Source organism: Mustela nigripes, chromosome 4, assembly GCF_022355385.1.
Source record: "Mustela nigripes isolate SB6536 chromosome 4, MUSNIG.SB6536, whole genome shotgun sequence".
NCBI classification, from domain to species: Eukaryota; Metazoa; Chordata; class Mammalia; order Carnivora; family Mustelidae; genus Mustela; species Mustela nigripes.
In genome coordinates, this window is record NC_081560.1 from 141,068,091 (window position 1) to 141,094,001 (window position 25,911).

The window sequence follows — 25,911 nt, forward strand, 5'->3', positions numbered from 1 at the left end:
GGAGCTTGTCGCTCTCCGTCAGCGAAGATTCATGGATGCAGTTTGTCTTGTCCTTGACCCTTTGGCTTCTGACTGAAGCCAGACTTCCTTCTGGGGCCTTTCCAGAGATCCCCGACTTCCCCCCACCTCTCAAGGGGAGCCAAAACCATCTTGCCAGGCTGGTCCCTCCTCTCCCATCATCCTGGCCACCGTAGGCCAGGATTCATTCTGTTGACCCAGAGTGTTCTCGGGCTCCTCCCTCAAATCTTCTGTACCCATCTCTGTCCAGCGCGGAGACCTCAGTCCAACATACATAGCCTGCAGGCAGTCCCTCTACCAAAGCTGATTTCTCCTTGCCTCAGACTCCCTGACACCCTACACTTTTCAACTTGACACCAAATTATATACCATCACACAAACTCCTATGTCCTCAAAGCTGGGTAAGAGGCAAAGTGGTCTCATGTTCCTCTTCCCATCACTCTTTCACTCTTGTCCTGTTGAATTTTCATATCAACTGTTTGGGGTGAGATTTATTATCCACACTTCGCAGGAGGGGCTAAAGTTATTCCAGGCAGGGCAAGACAAAATGAGGACCATGGAAGTGGCAGAACTCCCAAATGACAGGGACTGTTTAACTTCCCCTAAGTGATCCGTGTCAACGCAAGACACATGGTAGGTGCTCACTAAATGCTTGTCGAGTTGAATTGTTGGATGGTTTCCTTTGTGGGGGAGAAAATTCCTCCTGTGCACCACTGAATCAGGAGGGAAAAATCTAGTCAGCTGTGCATGTGGCGTGCGCTTCTAATTTCAAACAGTGATCTCTGCAGTTTGGCAGGGGTTGGGAACTGACAAGAAGTGGAGAGGAGGGAAAAACATCTTGAAGCTGCTTTCTGCCCTGAGCAAGAGTGAAGCCCCACATCTGTTCCTTGTCTCTGTCCCAGTTCCCCTTTCTTGCTGAGATCCTAACAGCGTGTGGGAGTGTGGGTGTGGCCAGATCTGAGAGTGCAGGGTCTGAGCTGGGAAGTGAAGGGCTGGTGTGTGTGTGGGGGTGGATGTTGGTCCCCCTTACTTTGTGTGTGAGGTCAGGGTTACCCAGCTTGCGGTTTGGTCTGTGCAGCAGTTCTAGGGTTTATAGCCCTGTCTTCCCTCCCTGATGGACCCAACAATCTGTTTTGGAAACTGTGGAAGCTTTGGAGGTCTTTGCCCTTGCTGCTGCCTCATTCTCGGCTAGAGGTAGGAGACTGAATGTAAACCAAAGTAGGGGCCCAATGAGAGGCGTAGACCACAAGGGGCCTAACTATGAGTGCCCACCGAAGTGGGGGTGAGCATAGGGGTGTATAACAAGGTCGGGGAAACCAGGGATGTGTACCCAAGTGGGAGTCAGACCAGGAGTGTGCCCCAAACCTGGAGCTTTTTTGCTGGGGCCAGCGGAGATTTCTGTGATAGAGCTGGAGAGTCCGCCTGCCCGGCCATAAGTGCTGTGTGATGGGAGGAGGAAGCACAGGTGGGAGAGCTGAAGGAATCCTAGAGATGGGTTTTCCACAAAGAGATGATAGTAAGTGTTACTCAGACTGTATTGAGTAATGCTGAGTTTCAAAGGCGAATGTTTTTCTGATGTCAGGGTGTCTCGGAACTGCTCACGGTAGTCTGGCATTGGAATCGCCAGGCAAAGGTCAGTGAGTTGCACTGGGAGGTGAAGTTGTTAGGACCCTGCAGAGAGGCTGGGTTCAAATTTCAGCTCTCCTGCTCCCTGCTTTGACAGCCGCTAAGCTGTTGAACATTTTGCAGCTCAGATTCCTCCTCTGTGGAATGCTGGTTCAGAGGATTAAATGAGATGATTCTTGTAAGTTGTTGGGTGTAGTTTCTGACTTTGGATAAGTGCTTGGTCAGTGTTAGCAGATCCTGTTGTGATCATGTTGTTGCAGAACCAGGACTGGATCTCCTGATGGAAGAACCAGGAGGCACTCAGAAATGTTGGAGGCTAGAAGGTTTATTTAGCACTGGGGGGCTCAGAGGAGAATGGTCTCCAAAGGCCTGAGCCCTGAGCACAAGCAAGGGGAGGGGGTAATTTATACACTTCTACTTCCGCATATTTGGCACTTCTGGTGTGTGCGGGAGGCGGAGCATGGAGAAGAACCGGAAGAGCCCTGGGACAGGGACTGGGACTTTCTTGCTGGCTTGGTCAGCCATCTTAGGACACAGATTTTTCCTCTCCGGTGTCGTCATGATCTTCCAGCCCCGTGACCAAGGAAATGTTCCCCTAGAGCAGTGTTTCTCAACCTGGGATCCAAGACCATCATCTTCACTTTGGAGTTTGTTAGAAATGCAAATTATTGGACTCTGCCTTACTTAGTTTCAGATTCAGTAGGTCTGGGGACCTCATTGGAGATGTCTCTATGCCATTGGGTCCCATGCAATAGAATTTAGAGTGTGCAGTTGAATATGCTGTTCCTCCCACTGCCCTGCCATTCCTTCTGGATGGTTAGAAGATTCATTTCCTGGAATTCCTTTGAAATCGAGGATTCCCATGATCAAAGCAGGAAAAACTGGGGGCAGGATGACCTCTTATGAAGAGGAGTATGGTAGTGAGTGCTTTTGTTGTTTAAGCCAGCCTGGCTTGGGTACAGGACAGACTTGGTACTATGGACCCCTCTTTCAGGTGGCTGAGGCACAAAGAAATTTGTCTTAGAAATTTCTGGAGCGTACTCCGTGGAGGACATAACCTGAGATCCTCACGGTGATGCTATTTCATTTTGTATTGTGTCCCATTCCTTGGGGAGTTGTCTGATCAGTTGGATTTTAAGACTCTTGTATATTATATGGGTGTGTGCGATGTAGTATTCAGTTCTTTGGTAAACCTGTCTTGAGACACAATCCTCAAGATTTGCACAGGGTCACCTCCTACTGGAAATCATTCCTGATCTTAGGTCCTGCCTTAACACTTGGCGGTGTGTAGCATGCTGCAGGACAAATGTTCCTTCATGGAGCTATCTGAGACCAGACATGGGCTCATTTAGAGGATGGAAACTAGTTCTTTATCTCTAGCACAGTACCTGGCTCATAGTCCTATTCAGAAATGTCTCTTAAGGGACGCTGTTGTTTAGGGACATCAAGAAGAGTCCCATGTTGTCAGTGGGGTCCATAGAACCAGACCTCATGGCAGGTGTGTGGGCAGCTCTTGGTTGGGTATCTGAGAGTGTCTGAAGGTCTAGGAGACTTCTAGGAGACTGTAACTCTTAGGTGTTCTCCCTCTGGCCTGAATTGCTTTCTTCCTGTGTTTCCTGGAGGATATGACCCTCCTGTGAGCCTTGCACCCTCTTGGGAATCTCTCCCTAGAGATTAACATGGATTTTGGGTCATCAGTTAAGTCTGTGGGAGCCAAGGCCTTGGGGGAAGGGGTGGACCCCAGAGCCCGGGTAAGGCTGTCCCGGTGGAGGAATCAGGGGCCACTCAGGGGTAAGCCGGGTCTCTGCCCTTCTCTGGTTTTCCTAACCAGTGTTAACTTTGAGAGCCTGGGACTATTTCTGAGAGATAATTGGATCACGGAGTCCTGGTCCTCACGCAAGTAGTCTTTTTCCTAAAGCAAGGGGGACGTGCTGATCATGGGAGCCCATTGTTTCAGGTAATTCACGGTTTGGTATCTGGGCTCCTTTGAAGGAAAAAGACTCCAAAATATAAACCTTTCTTCTCATAATAGAATCCGCTTGTGTTATTTAAATCCCAGGGTTTTACATTACAATAGTCCCCATCAGGCTGGGAGAGAAATGGAACTTTCTCTGACAATAGGGTATGTGGTGTGCTTGCTGGCTTAAAATTAAACCTAATCAGGAGGTGTCACCCAAGCCTGTGCTGAGTAAATGATGGGGCACGAAATAAAATGATTTGTACAACTTTCTTTTCCAATACACAGTGCTTTTTACTGTTTTTCTCCTTCTAAAGAAGTCGTGGGTGTTGAAAGTGATTTCTGATGATGTTTTTCCTAAGTGGTCCAAGACCACAACATTCTAAGAGCCGCCCTCGCTACCCAATCCGCAACGCCTCCCCTCCCCGCCCCCAACATGGTTGACTCTTTCTTGAACTTTCCCAATTTGCAAACATTAGAAGGCTCCTACAGCTTTGCTGGAGAGCTGTGAATCTGCCCCATTGCAACTGAAGTGGGGGGTGCTGAGCCTTTTGGGAGTAACTAGGGATCTGAATGTGAAGTGGGGTCATTCAACTTTTGTTCCTACCTCTTGGGCTTCTGTTTCAAGACTGTTGTGTTAGGGTTAAGTTGGTTTGTTGTGGTGTCGTGTATTAGGATAATTGAAAAAGAAATCACTGCTTGTAAACATGGCGTCCCAAATGGGAGTGTGTATTTGCACATGTGTGGCCCCAAGCTCAGCTAGGGGTGTGGTATCATCAGCTCCCGGTGAGAAGAGGAGGTGGGTTCCACCGGGCTTTCCTCCCCTAAATATGTGCAAACTCAGAGCATTCAAGGCTGGGTTTCACTTCCTCCTCACATTTTTTCTTGTCTCTTTTATCTCAGTTGTTGGTATTGCCATCTTCCCGATAATGCAGGTTCAAGTGGAAGTTCATGTTCTCATACCCTCAAGAATTGCTAAAGGGCCTCAGTTGCTGTCCCTGCCCGCATCTCTTCTCTCCTCCAAACCCTACTAACCGAGCAGGAATTGTCGATTCCAAGTGGCTCCCCTGTTTGAAATCCAGGCCAGACTCCTAGCCTCCAGGGAAATTTTCTGGTTTAATCCCTCTTTTCCTTAGCTTTGGCCAAACGACCCAAGTCAGTGTGTCTTGTGTTTTCCCAGCTCTTGGTCTTTATTTTTGTTGTCCTCTTGTATTAGTTTGGCAGTACGACTATAACAAAACACCATGGTCTGAGGTGCTTGGCAGAACTTTTCTCGCAGTTCTGGAGGCTGAAATTTCAAGGTCAAGGTGTCAGCAGGGTTGGTTTCTTCTGAGGCCTCGGGTCTTGGCTTGTAGACGACCTTCATCTCTTTGGGTCTTCACATTGTCTTCCCTCTGTGCATGTCTGTAGCCCAATCTCTTCTTCTAGGGACACCAATCATGGAGGGGCAGGGCCTACTCTAATGACCTCATTTTAACTTAATTACCACTTGAAAGACCCCATCTCCAAATTCTGTCCCATTCTAACATACTGGTGATTAGGATTTCAACATCTGGTGTTTCAGGGATGCAATTTAGACCATCATAGGCCTCCCCTAGGACTGCACTTACCTTGTTAGGCATCTACATGTTCCAATGTGAATGTCCTGTTTCTGTGAAGTTCTCCCAACTCTCTGTATGATTGCCCAGCTGTCTTGTGTTCCTGGGGGTCTCCCACTTAAACCAAGTCCCCATGTGCAGCTGCTGGCATGCATGCTGGATTTCTGCTTCCAACTTTAGGGATATGGGGCCTGTATAGCTCCTGGGGACTTGCTGTCCCCACCACGAATGGTCCCTTCTGATGAAGCAATGCCCAGAACATACTATGCATGGCCCCCTATATAATTCATGAGGAGGGACTTGTGTCATCCAGAGTCTGCTGCTCATTTCCAAGAATTAGGGGCTTTGACAGAATTCCCTGTCCTGCAGGCCTCTTTGTCATATCTATGGTAATTACTATTCCTTTTCTAATTGCTTATCCACGGATGGCCCCTTTCAGCTGCTGCAGAAGAGACATCCCTGTCCTCTTACCAGAGGCCAGCTGGATCAGTGCCACTACCACTGTGTCCTTGGAGGCACGGCCTACCCCAGGTCTTCCTTTCTCTTTCTCTGTTTTTCCCTATTTTTTGAACCCTGCCCCACTTAAATGGATTGAATGGGGGACGCCTGGGTGGCTCAGTTGGTTAAGCGGCTGCCTTCGGCTCAGGTCATGATCCCAGCGTCCTGGGATCGAGTCCCACATCGGGGTCCTTGCTTGGCAGGGAGCCTGCTTCTTCTTCTCCCTCTGCCTCTGCCTGCCACTCTGTCTGCCTGTGCTTGCTCTCGCTTCTCTCTCTATGACAAATAAATAAAATCTTTAAAAAAAAAAAATAAATGGATTGAATGGATTGTCACCCTTCTGATGTTCAGACCATTGCTCTGAAGGGCTGGAGGCCCGGAGAGCAGATCCTTCAGCCTCCGTGTAGCCTGTCCCCCTTCAGGGCTGCCCGCCTTCGCCCTGGGAGAGGGCAGCTCCTTCCCCAGATTACAACATGCTCTGAGTCAGGTGGAGAAAAATAGCGAAGGGAACATCATATTTAAGAATCTGAATGTGCTGAGTGGGTGCTTTAGAAACCTAACCTCAGGCAAAAGGTCCTTGGTTCAGGCTTGGTGACGGATGTGGCATTGTCTGCTGTTAATAACCAAGAGATGGAAGATCCAGTGAAGCCATATTTTTGCCTGTCAACAGAGCATCTGTAATCCTTTAACTTCTTCAGGTTTAATGTTTGAATTTGCTTGGGTTTGCCTCTAGAGTTGATTCGCTTTGTCCCCTTAGCATCTTTATTGTATTTAATTGACTGAATTAAGGAAGGTTTCTCCTTTAACTTAAGTACTTAGCATTTTGCATTTAAAAGGCTGTTCTTTAATAACTTGGAAAGGAGTTGACTGACTCTGATGAAATCCTGTCCATTATGAAAGGCATTAATGTACCCCTCAGGTTTTATTTAAATGTAGTCCGGCCCCTTGAAACAAAGTGGCAATGAGTAAAAATGTCCAAGAGACTATCTCTTCATTAATGTGGAAGGGATTTCAGTGGAAATTGGTGTATTTTTAAAAAAGGTGTGGAGAGACTGTCTCACCTGTGTGAATTTCTGCATAAAAGGAGGGTATCACTATGTAACCAGTCCGGGGGCTCTCTGGCCTCAGTGACAGACATTAGTCTCATTCACATGTTTTCATTCCCCCTTCAATGACCTCAGTAACCCCCCACCCCCTACCACCCCATATTTGTCCTCTGCGTTCCCCTGAGTCTCATACATGGTTTGCTTTATTTGGACCTTTTCCCTCAGTTGCTTTCTTGGCTTCATTTGTCTTCAGGACCTCTTTCAGGGCAGTGCTGCTTCTGATTCACTGTAGCTCCCAAAGCTTCTTCCTGCAACAGAGAGCGTTCTTACCTTCATGGAGCTTACATGTTAACAGGGGCAAGAGTTAGAGGGTGTGGCTAAATGAATAGATGATGCCATCATGGGGAAAGCTTAGGCTGCTCTGAAAATACCTAAAAGGTACACCCAAGCTTAGGAGGATGGAAGGGTGTCAGGAAAGGCAGCTTGAGGGAGGGGGTCCTCTAGATGTACTTGAAGGATCACCCATTCACTTTACAGGAACATTGTGTGTTAAGGGGGTAGTCCCTGTGCTGATGGCTGGCAGTTAACAATAAATGAACAGAGTTTTTGTCCTTAGGAAATTTATATTTTAGCTGGAAAAATAGCCATGTAAGATGCTGTTGGGGGCTGAAGAGTATTTCAGGCAGAGGGAAACGTTGGACAATGTCTGGATTCCAGAGAGGATGAATATATTCAAGGCACATAAGGAAGGCAGGGGTCAGAGGACCAAATGGTCTGTAAACCCTGTTAAGAAATTGAACTTTAGGGGTGCCTGGGTGGCTCAGTCAGCTCACTGGGTGCTCTGCTCAGTGGGGAGTCTGCTTCTCCCTCCTACTCTACCTCTGTGCACTCCTCTCTTTCATACCCTCACCCCCCAAAAAAAGTTGAACTTTATTCTGAGCGTAAGGGGCTGCCACTGAATGGTTTTAGGCAGGAGAGTGGCAAGGTCATGTTTATATTTTATTTTAACATCTTTGTTTTTTTCAGTGTTCCAAGATTCATTGTTGTTGTATAATACCCAGTGCTCCATGCAATACATGCCCTCCTTAATACCCACCACCAGGCTCACCCATCCCCCTATCTCCCTCCCCTCCAAAACCCTCAGTTTTTCTCAGAGTCCACAGTCTCGTGCTTTGTCTCCTCCTCCGATTTCTCCCAATTCACTTTTCCTTTCCTTCTCCTAATGTCCTCCATGTTATTCTTTATGCTCCACAATTAAGTGAAACCGTATGATAATTGACTTTCTCTGCTTGACTTATTTCACTCAGCATAATCTCCTCTAGTACTGTCCATGTTGATACAGAAGTTGGGTATTCATCCTTTCTCATGGCTGTGTAAGATTCCATCGTATATATGTACTGTATTTTCTTTATCCATTCATCTGTTGAAGGGCACCTTGGTTCTTTCCACAGTTTGGTGACTGTGGCCATTGCTGCTATGAACATTGGGGTACAGATCACCCTTCTTTTTTACTACATCTGTATCTTTGGGGTAAATACCCAGTATTGCAATTGCAGGGTCATAGGGAAGCTCTATTTTCAATTTCTTAAGGAATCTCCACAGTTTTCCAAAGTGGCTGCACCAACTTGCATTCCCACCAACAGTGTAAAAGTGTTCCCCTTTCTCCACAGCCTCTCCAACACTTGTTGTTTCCAGTCCTTTTAATTTTGGCCATTGTAACTGGTGTAAGGTGATAGCTCAATGTGGTTTTGACTTCAATTTCCCTGATGGCTCATGATGATGAACATTTTTTGTGTCTTTTAGCCATTTGTATGTCTTCCATGTTTGTATTTTAAATCTTGTCTGTTGTCATGGAGGGTGGGCTGGGCATGCAGTTTAGGGAATCAGTTACGAGTCCTACAGATCAGGCATGGGGGACCTGCATTGGAGCAGTGGTAGCATGAGGGGTGAGTAGATAAATCTGAGCAATATTTTGGGAGGCAGTTGTACCAGTATTTGTGTTGAGTGGATGTGGAAGGGTGAGGCATGGGAGGAATTATAACTGGCTCTTGGGTTTAATATTAGAATAATTGGATGGATGCTGGTGGCGTTCTAGGAGATGGGGAAGCTGGGGAGGAATAGGATTTTCAGGGTGGAAGAGATGGGGGTGAATTGACACATTGAGTATGAGATGCCTATGGGAGCACCCAAGTGGAAATGTCCAGGAAGCAGCTGGGTATACAGATCTGGGGTTGAGAACAAAGTCTGGGCTGGAGGCCCATAACGGGGAGATCAACATAATGAGGTATTTAGGACATGAGATTGGATGAATTTGCTTGGAATTAAGGGAGGGAAGTTTAGAGTCATGAAAGATTATAGGACATATTTCAGGACTTAAAGAATGAACTGAGGATGAGCAAAAACAGCAAAAGCCAGGAGATAGGGGGTAGTTTGTCAGAAACTGAGGAAGGAGAATAATTAAAAGAGGCGGGGAATGGTCAGTGGGGTAAAATGCAGGGAGGAAAAGTAGGATGAGGTCTTGGAATAGCCATTGGGTCTGGCATAGGGAAGTAGTGACTGTGGCAGCAATGATTTGACAGAACGGTGGGCTTGTTTGTCCACATGATGTCTCTTTAACACTTCATACTCCATTAAAACCTGTTCAGTTCAAGGCATGACCATCTCTTGCCTGGACTTTTGTTGTAGCCTCCTGAATGGTCCACCAGGATATTCTCTCTTCTGCAGAGAGTGATCTTAGGAAGAGGCAAATCTAAGTCCTTCTTTGCTTAACATCATTCAGTGGCTTTATGCCATTATGTAAAGACCCATTCCTTCACCCGGAGCCCGAGTCTCCTGACATGCTCTGTCCTCACCATGTGCCATGTCCTCTCTCTGCCCAGCCATAGGTCTTCCTTAAGTGGTTTGAGCTGGTCATGTCTCCTTTGGCCATTGGAACTTTATACATGCTGTTTCTTTTGCTTGGAAGTCTTTTACCTCCCCTTTCGCTGACTTCATTTCTCTTGGTCTCTCAGATTTTACTTTGAGCTTCACTCTCTCAGGGAAGACTTGCCAGACCTCTGTCACCTGGTCAGCTCTGTCTGTCTGAGTGTTCTCACAGCATCACTTACTTGTCTTGCTCTCACGGCTGTGGCTGCTTAGGTCATGACCCCTGTTCTTCCCCCTTCCTCTATCTATGCCCTTGGCTGTGTGGTTCTGTAATTCCTTTCCCAGAATATATTCCCCTGATCCATTGATGTTGGGTACAGCTCCACGACTTGGTCCGGCCAGGAACATAGGTGGAAATGAGAGTGTGCCTGTTCTGTCAGCCCATCTCGAGCTCCTGCGGTTGTCCATTCTGAGCCTGGCCTCACCGTGAGCTCGAGTAGACCTCCATCCTCCTGCAGTCTGCAACCTGGACTCGAGCCCAGCCAACTTGGAGCTCATTGGCAGATGTGCGAGAATGAGTTGTAGTTTGTTGGACAGAATTATCTCGGTGATGGATGGCTGATAAAATAGAGCAGTCAGAGTTGTGTGTGTGTGTGAGATTTCTTTTTCTAAGTAGATACTAAGTTGTGTTGAGGATGAGTTTTGGGTTTGGTATGATGCACGTATTTCCCTGCACAGTGTCCGACGCATGGTGGATGTGCAACACATTTGTTAAGTGAGTAAAGTATGTGTTTCAACTCAATTAGGTGGTGTGTCTTTATCTTTCATGATAACCTTAGGAGCTTACTGCTTCTGGCCAACTTGGCGTAGTGCCAAAGGTATCAGGCTACATTTTGCATTTAATTATAATACTTTGCCAACTTGAAACAAAATGGCAGTTTTTAGAAATGTGTGTGTTCTATAATTTAAAAAGAAATTTTGATAACATACTGGTTTGTGTTAAGAGGCTAAAGTGTGAATTGGTGGTGGGGGGAAGTGCTCCTTCTGCAATCTTAAAGTGAAAATGACCATGTTGACCTCGCCTAGTTAAAAATTATTTAATCTACGTTGCTACATGTGACATGAATCTCTGGACCCCAGTAACAACGGTACATTTTCATAGATAATTTCTACTTTAAAAACAGATCTAGGCTTTTAAGATCTGCTGTTGATTTAAGAGTTAATTTTGGTGGAGTTGGGAAAAAACACCCACCACAGAATTTAATATCTGTCTTATGGGCGGAGGTTGCGGCAGGTTGGGGGGAGCATCTTGTTATAGGGAATGAATGCAGGGCTTGGAGTCGGAGGACAGATACTGCTGTTTACTAGCTCTGTGACCATGAAAAGTGATTTAGCCTTCTTGGGCTTTATTTTCTGCACCTATAAAACAAGGTTGATTAATATCTACTTCATAGGATTGTGAGAAATGCTTTGCAAAAATAAAAGGGCTTTTAAGTTGTAGCTAATTGAATGAAATGGAATGAAAAATGAAATAGTAAAGAGTAAAACTATTGGTTTTTAAATGTTAATTTTATAATAAGTCACCTTATTAATATCTCTTTTCTAAAAGTTGTTCAGTTAATTCTATTGGGTTTTGTCGTATAGTTGTATCATATGGGGAGAAAAAACTTTTCTTTCTTATTAATGCTTCTTTTCCTTCCCTAATTGCATTGGCTAGTACTGAGAGGATTTTAAAAAAGAATGTATTTTTTAAGCAGTGTAGTTTTAGTGCTTTTTAAACTATTGAAGTATGAACAGACCTACAAAAACCTGTACATACTGAGTGCATACAGTGAGTTTGGAGATGAGTGTACGTTCATGAAACAATCACTACAACCTATACCATAAACATAGTTAGTACTTCCAAAAGTTTCTTCTTTGTTACTATTGGTACATGTGTGGTTGTGTCGTAAGATTTACCCTCTTGGCAAAATTTTACGTTAAGTGTTCTTTTTTTGTTTTTGTTTTGTTGTTGTTTTTTTTTAAAATATTATTTATTTATTTATTTGACAGAGAGAGAGAGAGAGAGAGAGATCACAAGTAGGTAGAGAGGCAGGCAGAGGAGGGGTTGGGGAGCCGGCTCTGTGCTGAGCAGAGAGCCCAATGTGGGGCTCGATCCCAGGACCCTGAGATCATTACCCAAGCCGAAGGCGGAGGCTTAACCTACTGTGCCACCCAGGCATCCCACGGTAAGTGTTCTTAAGTATATAGTACAGTATTGTTAACCATAAGCACTTTGCTGTACCTCAGACATGTTAAAATAGCTATTATCAATTAAAAAAAAGATAAAAAGTGTTGGCCAGGTTGTGGAGAAGAGAGAAACCTTGTGCATTCTTGGTGGGAAGATTGATTGGTGCAGCCACTATGGAAAACACCATGGAGGTTTCTCAAAAGATTAAAAATAGAACTATCATCTGCTCCAATAATTGCACTTACAGATAGCCAAAGAAATTGAAATCAACATCTTGGAGAGATCTTAGTAAGTTATTGCTTTTTAAGTTAATTTTTTAAAAAGATTTATTTTATTTATTTATTTGACAGAGATCACAAGTCCGCGAGAGGCAGGCAGAGAGAGAGGAGGAAGCAGGCTCCCCACAGAGCAGAGAGCCCTATGTGGGGCTTGATCCCAGGACCCTGGGATCATGACCTGAGCCGAAGGCTGCGGCTTAATCCACTGAGCCACCCAAGTGCCCCTTAAGTTAATTTTTAAAATGTTTTTATTTATTTTAAAGATTTTTACATATTATTTATTTGACAGATTACAAATAGGCAGAGAGGCAGGCAGGGAGAGAGGAGGAAGCAGGCTTCCTGCTGAGCAGAGAGCCCGATGTGGGACTCCAACCCAGGACCCTGGGATCATGACCTGACCTGAAGGCAGACACTTAACTGACTAAACCACCCAGGTGCCCTCATTGGTTTTTAAAAACAGGAGTAGCTGATGCTGTATTTTAATGGTTTTTCAGGATCTTTGGAGATGAGCATGTTGTCCTTTCCTCCCTTTTTATTGACTAATGGGACAGACTAGTCTAGATTTCTTAATACTGAGGCACTTATTAATCCCATGGTTATGACCAAATTGTGTATCTCCAAAATTTATATATTGAAACCTTAAACTCCATGTGACCATATTAGGCATAAGGCCTCTAGAGAGTTAATGAAGGTTAAATGAGGTCATAAGGGTGGGTTAACAATATCAAAGGACTAGGGTCCTTAAGAGAAAGAAACATTAGGGAAAAGTTTGCATGGAGAAAAGTCTACTTGAGAACATTGCAAAAAGGCAGCTGTCTACAAGCCAGGAAGTGTGGCCTTACCAGACACTAACCTTGATAGTACCTTGGTCATGGACTTCCAGTCTCCAGAACTAGGAGAAAATAAATTTGTTTTATAAGACACCCAGTCAGTGGTATCTTGTTATGACAGTCTGAGCAGGCTAATACAGTGTGATCCTTATTTATGAAAATAATTTAGGATATTTTTCTCTGTTCTGAAACAAACAGTTCAAATAGCATTACAGTTATTTATTTCTTGAAGGAATAGATAAAGTTTACTGTAAAACATTTGGTGCTTATTAATTCTGGTAACTTTATATCTTTTATAATACTTGGTCTATCTAGATATTCATTATTTTCTGGACTCAGTTTTGATAACTTATTTTTAAAAGATTTTATTTTTTTACTTTTATTATTTTTTAGAGAGAGTGCATGGGAGCACTTGGGGGCCAAGGGTGGTGGGAGGGCAAAGGGAGAGAGACAATCCCAAGCTGACTCTGCACTGAGCATGGAGCCTGATGTAGGTGTTGATCTCACAATCCTGAGATCATGATCTGAGCTGCAATCTAGAGTTGGCTGCTTAATCAACTGAGCCACCTAGGTGCCCCAGTTCTGATAGCTTATATTTATTCTAGAGAATGAATACCAGTTTATCCATGATTTCAAGTGTATTAAAATTGAGCAAAATTGGGGCACTGGGGTGGCTCAGTAGGTTAAAGCCTCTGCCTTCAGCTCAAGTCATGATCCCAGGGTCCTGGGATCAAGCCCCAGGTCAGGCTCTCTGCTCTGTGGAGAGCCTGCTTCCCTTCTTTTCTCTCTGCCTACCTCTCTGCCTACTTGTGATCTCTGTCAAATAAATAAATAAAAATCTTAAAAAAAAATAGAGCAAAATTATTGCTTCTGTGTCTTTTAATTTATTTGGCATCTGGATACACACACACACACACACACACACACGCACACACATGTTCTTTTGTATTTTTTCACTGAGGTATACTTGACATGTCACATTATTCGTTTCTGGACTGTAACATGAAAGTTCAATATTTGTATATACTGCCTGGTTTCCCCCATCACCGTATGAAGTTACATAATATGCAATAAAACATTACTGACTGTCATCACCATGTTGTACATTAAATTCTCATGACTTACTTTATGGCTAGAAGTTTTTACCTTACTCCCATTTGCCCACTTCCCAACTCCCTTCGCCTCTGGCAACCTCAATTTGTTCTCTGCATCAATGAGTTTGGTTTTGTTTTTTTAGATTCCAGGTATTAATGAAATACAGTGTTTGCCTCTTTTTGTCTGATATATTTAATTTAGCAACATATCCTTAGGGTTTACCTGTGTTGTTGGAAATGGTTAGATTTCATTCTTTTTTATGGCTAAGTAGTGTTCCATTGTATATAACTACCAAATCTTTATCCATTCATCCACTAATGGATACTATGGTTGTTTCCATTCTTGGCTATTGTAAATAAAGCTGCAAATGAACATAGGGGTGGATATATCTTTTTGATTTAGTGTTGTTTTTGTTTGATTAATACCTAGAGGTGGAATTGTTGGATCATATGGTAGTTGTGTCTTTGGGTTTTTGAGGAATCTCAATACTATTTTCCATAGTGGCTGTCCCAATTTACATTTCCACCTGCAGTGCATGAGGGTTTTTTTTTTTTTTCTTTTCACATCCTTGCCAACACTTGTGATTTGTCTTTTTGATAATTAGCCATTCGGACAGGTGTGAGGTGATACCTCGTTGTGGTTTGGGTTTGCATTTCCCTGATGATTAGTAATATTAAGGACTACTTGTATATCTGGTGGCCATCTGTATGACTTCTGAAAGACTGTCTATTCAGATACTGTGCCCATTTTTCAAAATTGGATTTTTTGTTTGGTTAAGGAGTTGTAGGAGTTCTTTATATAGTTTAGATATTAATACCCTATTGAATGTATCATTTGAAAATATCTTCTCCCATTTAGTAGGCTGCCACCTTCTTTTGTTGGTTTGCAGTGCTTTTTAGGTCAATGTAGTCCCATTTGGTTAGTTTTGCTTTTGTTGCCATTGCCACTGGAGTCGGATAAAAAAAAAATTGGCAAGAGCAATGTCAGGGAGCTTACCACCTATATTTTCCTCCAGGAGTTTTATGTTCTTACATGCAGGTCTTTAATCAATTTTGAATTCAGTTAATTTTTGTTTATGGTAAAAGGTAGTGGTTGAATTTCATGGTGTTGTGGGTGGCTGCCCAGTTTCCCCAGCACCATTTTTGAAGAGACTGCTCTTTTCTCATGGTCTGTTCTTGGCTTCTTTGTCATACATTTTTTGACAATACGTTCATGGGTTTATTTCTGCTCTATTTGGTTCCATTGATCAATGTGTCTGTACTTATGCCATTGCCATACTTTGGGGATTATTGTAGTTTCGTAGTATGGTTAGAAACCATGGGGTATAATGCTGTGTTTTTTTTTTTTTTCCTCAATTGTTTTTGCTATTTGGAGTCTTTTGTGGTTCCATATAAATTTTAGAATTATTTGTTGTGTTGTGTAAAAAATGCCATTGAAATTCTGGTAGGGATATCTTTGATTCTATGATGGATTTGGGTAGTATGGCTATTGTAAAAGTATAAGTCCAGTCCATGAACATGGACTATCTTTCCACATCCATCAATGCCATGTTGGGCATAGTCTTCTACATTCTTGGTTAAGTATATTCCTAGGGTTGTTTTTTTGTTTCTTTTTAGATGCAATTGTAAGTGGGATTGTTAATTTCTGATAGTTGGTATACAAAAATCTGTTTTATACACTGATTTTGCATCCAACTTTACAAAATTGACTTATTCTAACGTTTTTTGTGGACTTTTAAGAGTTTTCTGTATTTGGATAAAATGCCCACAAATAGTGACTTTTTAACTTTTTTTTCTTTTTTTAAAATAATTGGGATGCCTTTTATTTCTTGCCTGATTTCTCTGGCTAGGATTTCTAATACCGTGTTGAATAAAAGCAGCGGGAATGAGCTTCCTTATCTGATTCCTGATCTTAGGGGAAAAGCTTTCAGCCTTTAACCATTAAATATTATGTTAACTGTGGACTTGTCATATATGGTCTGTATTATGTTGAGGTACATTTCCTCTGTGCCAGCTTTGAGTTTTTATCATAAATGGATCCTGAATTTTGTCAAATGCTTTTCTGCATCTATTGGAATGGTCATGATTTTTTTTCCCCTTCTGCTAATATGGTATATCACATTGATTTGCCAATCAACAATCTTTGCAGACCTCGGAATAAATCCCACTTGATCATGGTACATGATCTTTTCACTGTATTGTTGAATTCAGTTTGCAAATACTTTGTTGAAGATTTTTCAATCTATGCTTGTTCATCAGGAATATTGGCCTGTAATTTTCTTTTTCTGTCATATCCTTGTCTGGTTTTGGTATCCAGGTAATGCTGGCTTCATAACATGAATCTGGAAGCATTCCATCTGCCTCAGTCTTTTTGGAAGAGTTTGAGAAGGGTAGGTATTAAATCTTGGAATGTTTGGTAGCATTCACCAGAGAAGCTGTTTGGTTCTGGACTTGGTTTTTTGGGGGGAGGTTTTGGATTACTGATTCAGTCTTCCTTGCTAATAATCAGTCTATTGATTTTCTATTTCTTCTTGATACGGTCTTGGAACATTGTATGTTTCTACAAATTTATCCATTTCTTCTAGGTTGTCACATTTGTTGGTATATTATTCATACTCATTGCTTATTATTGTTCGTATTTCTTTGGTAACAGTTGCATCATTCTCTCTTTTATTCTGATTTTATTTATTTAAACCCTCTCTTTTTTTTAGTGAGTCTAGGCAAAGGTGTATCAATTTGTTTATCTTTCCAAAGAACCACCTCTTAGTTCTGATTTATTTTGTTTTTTAGTTTTAGTCTTTTCTTTTTTCCCTCCAATAACTTTGGGCTTGCTTTGTTCTTCTTTTTCTAGTTCCTTTAGGTATAAAGTAGATGTTTGTGATTTTGCTTGTTTAATGAGATATGTATGTATTGTGAACTTCCCTCTTAGAACTGCTTTTGCTGCATGCCACAGATTTTGGTATGTGATATTTTCATTTGTGTGAAGGTACTTTTCATTGCTCCTTTGATTTCTTCGACTCATTGGTTTTTCGGCAGTATTTTGTTTAATCTCCACATACTGTGGTTTTCTTTCCTCAGGTTTTTTGTTTCGTTCCTTCCTTCCTTTCTTTCTCTCACTCTTTCTTTTACATGGGATTTCCAGTTTCATACCATTGCAGTTTGAAAAGCTACTTGATATGATTTCAACTGTATTGAGATTTGTTTTGTTGTTTAACATATGTCCTATTCTTTGCACACTTGAGAAAAATGTGTATTCTTTTGGATGGAATGTTCTGTATATATCTATTAAATCCATCTGATCTAATGTGTTGATATTTCTTTACTGATTGAATGATTTATCTTTTATGTAAGTGTGACATTACTTCCTATTGTATTGCTGTTGATTTTACCCTTTAGATGTGTTAATATTTGCTTTATATATTTAGGTGCTCCTATGTTGGGATGCATAAATACTTAAAATGGTATGTGCTCTTACTGGATTGACAGCTTAATCATTATGCAGTGTCTATCTTTGTGTTTTATTTGTTTTAAATTCCATTTTGTCTGGTATAAGTATAGGTACTCCAATTTTCTTTTAGTTTCCATTTGCAATAAACATCTTTGTTCATTGCTTCACTTTCATTCTATGTGTATCCTTATATCTGAGGTGAGTCTTTTGTAGACAGCATATAGATGGGTTTTATATTAATTTTTGTAATCCATTCAGCCATTCTTTATCTTTTGATGGGAGAATTTAATCCATTTACATTTAAAATAATTATAGATAGGTATGTGTATTTTTTTAAAGATTTTATTTATTTATTGAACAGAGAGAGATCACAAGTAGGCAGAGCAGCAGGCAGGGAGAGAGGGGGAAGCAGGCTCCCCACCAAGCAGAGAGGCTGACACAGGGCTCAATCCCAGGACCCTGAGGTCATGACCTGAGCCAAAGGCAGAGATTTAACCTACTGAGCCACCCAGGTGCCCGTGATAGGTATATGTTTATTGCCCTTTAGTAAATTGTTGTCTGGCTCTTATGTATTCCTCTCTGTTCCTTTCTTTTCCTGTTTTTGTCCCCTATGGTTTGATGCCTTTGTATAATGTCCTGTTTAGAATCATTCTCATCTTTTATGTATATCTACCATAGGTTTTTGCCTGTGAGGCTTGCATATAGTGGGCTCTATCTATCCATCTCTAAAGTCAAGAACAACTTAAAACTGAATACATTCTGAAACTCTGCATTTTACTCTTCCTCCCCCGTACCACGTTTGTTTGGATGTCATTTTACACCTTTCTATTTTGTGTATCCTTTGTTAGTCTTTTAATCAAACTAAAGTTTTTCTTTTAATTTTTTACTAGTTTGTCTTTTAAACTTGATGCTAGCTTTTATTGTCTACTACTTTGACTATATCATTGCCTTGCCCAGTGAAATGTTTACTTTCATATGTTTTATTAGTAATTAGTGTCCTTGATTTTCAGCTTAGAGAAGCCTCTTTAACATTTCTTATAAGGCCAGTGAGTGATGATGAATTTATTTTTATTTATTTTTTAAAATTTTATCTGGCAGAGAGCACAATCTGGGGAGATGGAGGCAGAGGGGGAGATGCAGGCTCCTCACTGAGCAGGGAGCTTGATGCAGGACTAGATCCCAGGAACCTGGGATCATGACCTGGGCTGAAGGCAAAATGTTCAACCAACTGAGCCACACAGGAGCCTGTGAATTTATTTTTTGCGTAGCTTGAAGACTCTATCTCTCTAATTTTGAACGGTAATCTTGCTGAGTACAGTGTTCTTGGTTGGAAGTCTTTCCGTTCAGCCACTCCCTTCTGGCTTGCAAAGTTTCTTTTGAAAAGCATGATTGTCTTTTGTGGGTTCCTTCATACAGAACAAGTTGTTTTCTTTAGCTGCTTTTAAGGTTTTCTTTACCTTTTGACATTTTAATGGGTCTTGGTGTGGATCTCTTGGGGTTCATCTTATTTGGTACTTTGTGGACTTCCTGGATCTGAATATCTATTTCTTTCTAGAGGTTAGGGAAATTTTTGGCCTATTATTTCTTGTAGTAAGTTTTTTTTACCCCTATTTCTGTCCATCTTCTTTCCCTATTATGCAAATATTGTCCCTTGATGTTGTCCCATAGGTCTTTTAAGATATTTTCAATTATTTTTTATTTTTTATTTTTATTTGATTCAGGGGTAGAATTTAATGATTCATCAGTTGCATATGATACTGAGTGCTCATTACATCAAGTGCCCTCCTTAATGATCATTACCCAGTTACCCTAATCTCCCACCTATGAATGAACTAATTCTTAGTTCATTTCCTGTAGTTAAGTGTCTCTTATGGTTTGCCTCCCTCTCTCTATTCATCTTCTTTACCCTTCCCTTTTTAAAATTCTTTTTTCCTTTTGCTACTCTCTTTGGGTGAGTTCTACTACCCTTTCTTCCAGGTCACTGATTCTTTCTTCTTTCTCACCTAGTTTGTTGTTGAATGCTTCTAGTGTATTTTTCAGTTCAATTGTTGTGTCATTTAGCACTAGGACTTTTGTTTGATACTTAGTTTCTCTTGTTCATGTCTCTCTGTTCATTCTTCTCCTGAGATAGGTAAGCATCTTGAGGACCATTGTTTTAAACTCTTTATCAGGTAAATACTCTTCATCAGTAATTAACCTTTAATTAATTACCTCCTTTAATTAATTACCTCCACCTCCCCAACATGGGTTCTGTCTTATTCTTTTGAATATTGTCCTTTATTTCCTCATTGCACTGGACTCTCCATGTCTGTGTCTTGGTACTAGGTGAAACAGCTATCTCTCTCAGTCTTGAAAGAGTGGTCTTAGGGCTGGAGTTGTGTATCAGTCTCCTGTCTGTATAGTGCTTTGGGGGAGGTAACCTGCCAAGAACTTGTTCTGATCGCTTAGTCCTGTGGGGCATAGAATTCTAAGCCCCCCTGGCCACCACAGCTAGGCATCCAAGGGGTGTGCCTTGTGTGGACCGCATGTGCCCATGGAGTTTAAGGAGGTGGTAATGGGGCACATTGGGTCAGGGAGCACTCACCTGCCATCATCCGCATTTTTTTTTTTTTTAAAGGATTTTCTTTATTTGACACAGAGAGCAAGAGATCAAGAGCGAGAGAACACAAGCAGGGGGGGTGGCAGGCAGAGGCAGAGGGAGAAACAAACTCCCTGCTGAGCAAGGATTCTGATCATGACATGACCAGAAGGCAGATGCTTAACCAAGAGAGCCACCTAGACACCCCTCATATGTATGTGTTGACTATATACTTTCTATTTTCTTCCCCTTAATTATTGGTTTGGTAGCTTATTACATTAACAGTCTTGTATTTATTAGTGCCACTGTTTTCCTGTTACTACTCTCTATATACCTTCCAATATTTCTGCTTATTTTGTTCTTTGTATTTGGGCTGCACACAAAAGCACTTTACCCTCTTTGGAACCGTACTGCTAAAAGGTAGGATTTTTTTCTGAGCACTTTCTAAATTTTGTCCTATAGATTCTAATACACAATGTCTTATATTTTTATTTTCTAGATATTTTGGGATCTTGATGTTCCTCTTGTAATAAAAATTTAAGGTTTTAAAATTTTTGTGAAATGTGGTCAGCAATTATGGTCACATGGTCTGTACTGTTTCTTGGAATTGTAGGTCCTTTTTATTATCTAGCATATGATCAAGTTTAGTAAATAGGCACTTCAAAAAGTTCTATCTCTGTTTTTAAGTTACAGAATTAGAAATCGATTGATAGAATTTCTTTTTTTTTTTTTTTTTTTAGATTTTATTTATTTGACAGAGAGAGAGATCACAAGTAATCAGAGAGGCAGGCAGAGAGAGAGGAGGAAGCAGGCTCCCTGCTGAGCAGAGAACCCGATGCAGGGCTTGATCCCAGGACCCTGAGATCATGTCCTGAGCCAAAGGCAGAGGCTTTAACCCACTGAGCCACCCATGCACCCCGGTTGATTGGATTTCTTTATGAATTGATATAGGCTTCTTGTATTCCTTATTTTTGACCCATGTGACTTGTCATGGCCTGAAACTTAAAGCTGCATTTATTCATGATCCCGCTAAGAACTCCAGAGGATAACGAGAAGATGTAGATTCTACCTTGAATTTATTGAGGAGACAATTTGACTCCAAAAGACAAAACAAAACAAAACACTGGTAAGTAAGCATTGAAAGACTGGAGAGAGCATTTTGAGCTGGGCTAAGGAAGAAAAGCTTTATGCAGGGCATGGATCTCGAAGAGCAAGTAGGAGGTGGAGAGTCTGTAATGATGCATTTTGGGCGTGGCACAGCATGAACAGAGCTGGGCTCAGGATGAACCTGCCATGTGGGGAGAAGGCGCATACCCTCCTCCCAAGGTCTTGGTCTCCTGACTTGCTACAGCAGTTGAATCAGGCAGTGAGTCACATGGGACTAGCGATCTCTGTTCAACTGACTTACAGACAGGCATCTTTGCTGGGGCCATCCCACCATGTTATAAGTCTACCTTGCAACAACGGAGGACAACACAGGGCAGCGGGCTCTTCAGGGTGCCCTCCTGGCATGCTCTCAGCTTTGCGTCTTCACTGGAGAGCTGGAATTGGCACACGCCTCAGTCTGATTGCATTAGCTTAGTATTTGAACATTAATCAGGGATATGTAGACATTTCAACTGAAGAATTACAGTGTCTGATATGTACTTGAAATCTGGAGTTGTTTTGTCAGATGACCCCAGTAAATTACCAAATATTGAGCACTGATGATAAATCAAATGATGTATGGTCTGTAGGAAGTGAAAGTATTTAAATAATTAAGCAGTTCTTTCTAGAGCCTCTTTATATGATGATTTTCTAGACTCCAAATCAGTTTTCTTCACCCAGCCTCCCTATAATATATAGTTATTTCAAATCAGCTTTACTTACTGAGCTTTTTCTAGTAATGGAGCTTTGTCAGCAAAAACCGTGCATACCAGCAAATGGTGAATGATGGGCTTGTGTCAGAAAGGAGCTTGAGAAGTGCTTTCTGTTGTTAGATGGATGGGTCTGGAGCAGGAGCTTGAAGCTCTCCAAGTGTAATAGTTTAAGAGAAAAGGTATGTCTGAAGTCGGGGTGAGTGCTCCATCACTCAGAAGCTGGTCTTTCACACACCCAAGCCAAATACCGCACGTGCTATTGAAATCGTGCTTTCCTGTTGGGATGTGTGGGAGACGTGTGAACTTAATTCAGTGTAATCTTGGCTGTGGTTTCTTCTTCTCAGCCCTCACTCTCTGTTTACTTACAGCTGGTCAGGGCAGAATGGCAGGAAGTGCACTGGCTGCTGAAATGATAACAGGTAGGTTTTGTGTAGCTCTGACCCCAGCGCTCCGTAAGCCAGGGCTGTCCCATGTGAGTGCTCTGAACGCCCGAGTGCTAAGTGTCTGTGAGCGGTCTGAACTCTGCTGACTGGGGCAGGCTCTTGGAAAAGCAGACTTGGTTAGCTTGGCAGTCATCGCTCAGTGTAGAAACTGAGGACAGAGCATCGTGAGTGGATGGACGGACTTGGGGTGTGGGACACTTGGAGGCTTGGAGGCACTTGGGCTATTTTTGAAGTTCTGGTTTGAACTGCAGGTTTGTGCTGAGAGCTTTGGTTCCAACTAATATCTCTGTTGGCAGAAAATGATGGATCAGTTGGTTGCACTTGTCTGTCTAATGCTGCACTGGACCTTTGGTGTTCCAAAGGGCCGTTGGGGCAGAAATCAGACTATTGCTCTAAAATCAGTGATCTGAATTTGGGAGGCGGGGGTTGCTAACCTGTGGATGCTCTGCCTTTATTTTATTGCAGAGCTCGGTGGAGGTTCTTCGAGGCTATTCAACAAAGCCTATGCTGTCAGCTAAAAGGCTTTTAGGACTTCATAATCATGGCACAGTATCTTTTCCTTTTTCTTTCTTGTGGGTTTTTTTGTTTGTTTGTTTTTTTAAGGAACTCTTTCCTTTCCCCACCTTTTTGAAATCGTTAGCCTTCATGTGAACTGAAAGGGACTTCAAAACATTGGAAGAAAATAGTCTGAAATCTCGGAGTGTACTTGGCTCCTGGTAGGTATGAAGACTTGATAAAGAGGCATCTTGTGCACTGACAGGTGTTTGTGTGCCTGTGCGGAGAAGGCTTTTGATGACAAAGCCACTTAGTTTTCTATAGCTTATCCTTCCCTTTGTGCGGAGGAGTTAGGAAAACTCTAATAAAGTAACTAAATAATGGGGATAAAAAGTTAGCATTGGTGTCATCTTCATTTCTCCTCTCTTGCCCGTTGATTTATTTATTTATTTATTTTTTTGAGACTCACTTGTCAGGCACTGAGTAAGCAAGTGGCAGGCGTGAGATGGCCAGTGTCTTGCCATTGTCTCCATGGTTCTAGAATATGCTTCTATGTAAAGGTCCAGAGTCAGCAGCAATGCCCTTCAGGAAGCAGCAGAACTGTGGGCTGGGGGGTCTACAGGAAAGTGGGGCACCCACTGGAGATGATGAATTGCCATCTGCCTTGTTACCTGGGGGCATGGTAGTTTATTCCATTGAAAGACCTGGAACCCCCTTAACTCATGATGTACATTTTTCTTTACCCTCTTAGAAACCAGCAGAAATTAGCAGACTGTGACTATGGTCCTGTATTTTCTCAGTTCTGAGAAAATGACTTTCTGAGGTCTTGTGCACCTTTCCCAGAAAGATAAATTACACGAGTTAGAGCCAGAGGGACAAGTCATGCTTACTTGTTTAATGTGGAAGAACCTGCTTATTGAACTGCCTCAAACATGGGGTAAATGGTTAGGACATCTTAATTCGCAGCAGTCACCCATCGTGGTAGAACTTTCTATGCTAGTCCCTTTGAACTTTTAGGAAAAACAAACAAGGAATTTCATTAGTAGAGGACTGAAATCAAATGATTGTTACTGAATATTGTTCTGAGTGGAAACTAAAGACGTAGCAGAGAAACCCTTACATCTGTGAGTTGATGCCCAGAAACCTCCATCCGTTGTTTAATATGAACAAAATTTGGCCAAGCCCAGAAAATGGATTCAGCTCCAGTTTTGGTAATGATCTCCCACAAGTTCTTGCAGGTGTATATGGAAGCTATTCCTTTGAATTTCAGGTTGGTTACTGGTGTCGTCACTCAGACTTGCAGGGGAGACGATGCTGGGCTGTGGGTGCCGCCCACCCTTGGGAATGATTGACTGGTAGGGTTGTGCAAAGCCAGAGTTAGATGGGTAACTGAGCTCATTGGTTTTGGCCTTCTCACTTTTCAGAGGAGGAACATAAGTCAGTCTGTACTGCTTGGTTCTTCTCACCAAGCCTATTACAACCAAGAAGCATTAGTTTGATGGGGATTTGTGTTTTGTGTCTGCAGGGGCCTCAGTGCTAGAACTATTCCATTGGAAATTGTTTTTGAGGGGAAAACAGGGTATTGGACTAAAGAGAAATGTTATAAGCGTATCTGATAACATAATACTATGTAGATGAGCCTAATAGATTAGAGTACGGGCAACCTTTCTTAGATTTTACTGTGTACCAGGTACTGGTGTTAAATTCTTTTTTTCCCCCTGAAAACAAGTTTTATTTAAATAAGCGTTTAAATACATTACATAACATTAAAACTAAAGGAAAAAAATAAGCCAGAAACCAGTGAGTTACTTCAAATGGCATTGGGCAGCTGTCGCTAGTAAGTCACAAGCTCTGCAGCTAGCTACATGACTGACACATCAGTCTGAAGTTTGTTCCCTTGTCAAAAGTTTAACTCAGAAGGTTGGCCTCGCATTCTGGTTTTTGGACATTGATGAGCTAGGACACATTAGGTCAAAAAGACCTTGGTGGCAAGGGAGATGTCCTGTCATGGCTCACTAGAGGGAAGGTAGCCGCTCTAAGTTCTGCCCACCTGGACAGGTTGGAGACACCAGGGATTGATCTTTGACTACCACTGACTCCCTGTAGCAGCACAGCTGCGGTCGCTGTCTGACCCCGTCTTGTCCTCTCAACTTCGCCATGGGCTGTTCAGGTGGTGGCATTCTCTTAGGGCAGGGAACTCTGAAGAGGGAGAGCTGAGGATCTTCTGGCCAGACATAGCTTTCTGTGATCTTGGGGCCCTGGGCTGGACCGAAACCTCACGTTCCTGCTTGGTTTCAGGCCAGACACTGCCAGGCGCCTGCTGCTTGACCTCTGTTTAAATGAGGGACTTCAAGACTAGACAGCATGGCTCTTTTCCATTTATTGCATGAAGGAATTACACTAGCCCAAATTAAAAGCGGACCCCAAATGGTTACATTATACAAGCTGTGAGATTTTTTAAACTTGTGACAAGGGACAGAAGGGAAATTGTACTCATTGCAAGGAAATCCTCACTTAAGCTTCAGTGAAGCCTAAAGCACTTAAAGCCCATGAAACTCCATTCAGCTGGTCATCTTGAGCCAGTCCATTCTCTACCAGGAACTGGCATGTGTTCTTGTGCTGGTCACCCTGTAGCTGAATTACTTCTCCATATTCTAGAAGCTCAATTACAGCACCATGGCAGGCAAATTTCTTCTTAAACATCTTCAATAGTTTCTTTTTATCGTAATCATCAGTGATCCCTTGGACAGTGGTAAGGGTCTTCCTGCTGTTTCTCTCTTGAATTGTTATATGGGTGTAATCCTCAGTGCCAGTAGGAAGCAGATGGTCACCCTTACTTGCATCAGCAAAGGGGTCGAAAGATTGGAGTTTCTGGCTAGCAGACATATGATATATTTCTTTTCCTCCGTGGAAATGGCCTGCGGAAGTCGGTGGTGGGAGAAGGTGGGGGGGCTGGAGTGGGGGGAGGATGGAGTGTTGGAAAGCGAGGGGCTCAAGTAGGAGGCTGCTGAGTCCTTGGCGGTAGCTCACTGACTGGGGCCGCTAAGA

At 42.4% G+C, this 25,911-nt stretch overlaps 2 protein-coding genes across 2 annotated transcripts in view; one reads left to right on the forward strand and one right to left on the reverse strand.

Moving 5' to 3' along the window:
* LRMDA (leucine rich melanocyte differentiation associated) overlaps positions 1-25,911 on the forward strand; it is a 1,051,049-nt gene that overhangs the window by 33,107 nt on the left and 992,031 nt on the right. The window lies entirely within an intron of this gene.
* Positions 25,378-25,749, reverse strand: LOC132015442 (eukaryotic translation initiation factor 1-like). The gene has a single exon (XM_059395954.1). The coding sequence runs from the start codon at positions 25,747-25,749 to the stop codon at positions 25,378-25,380; it is 372 nt and encodes a 123-aa protein (XP_059251937.1).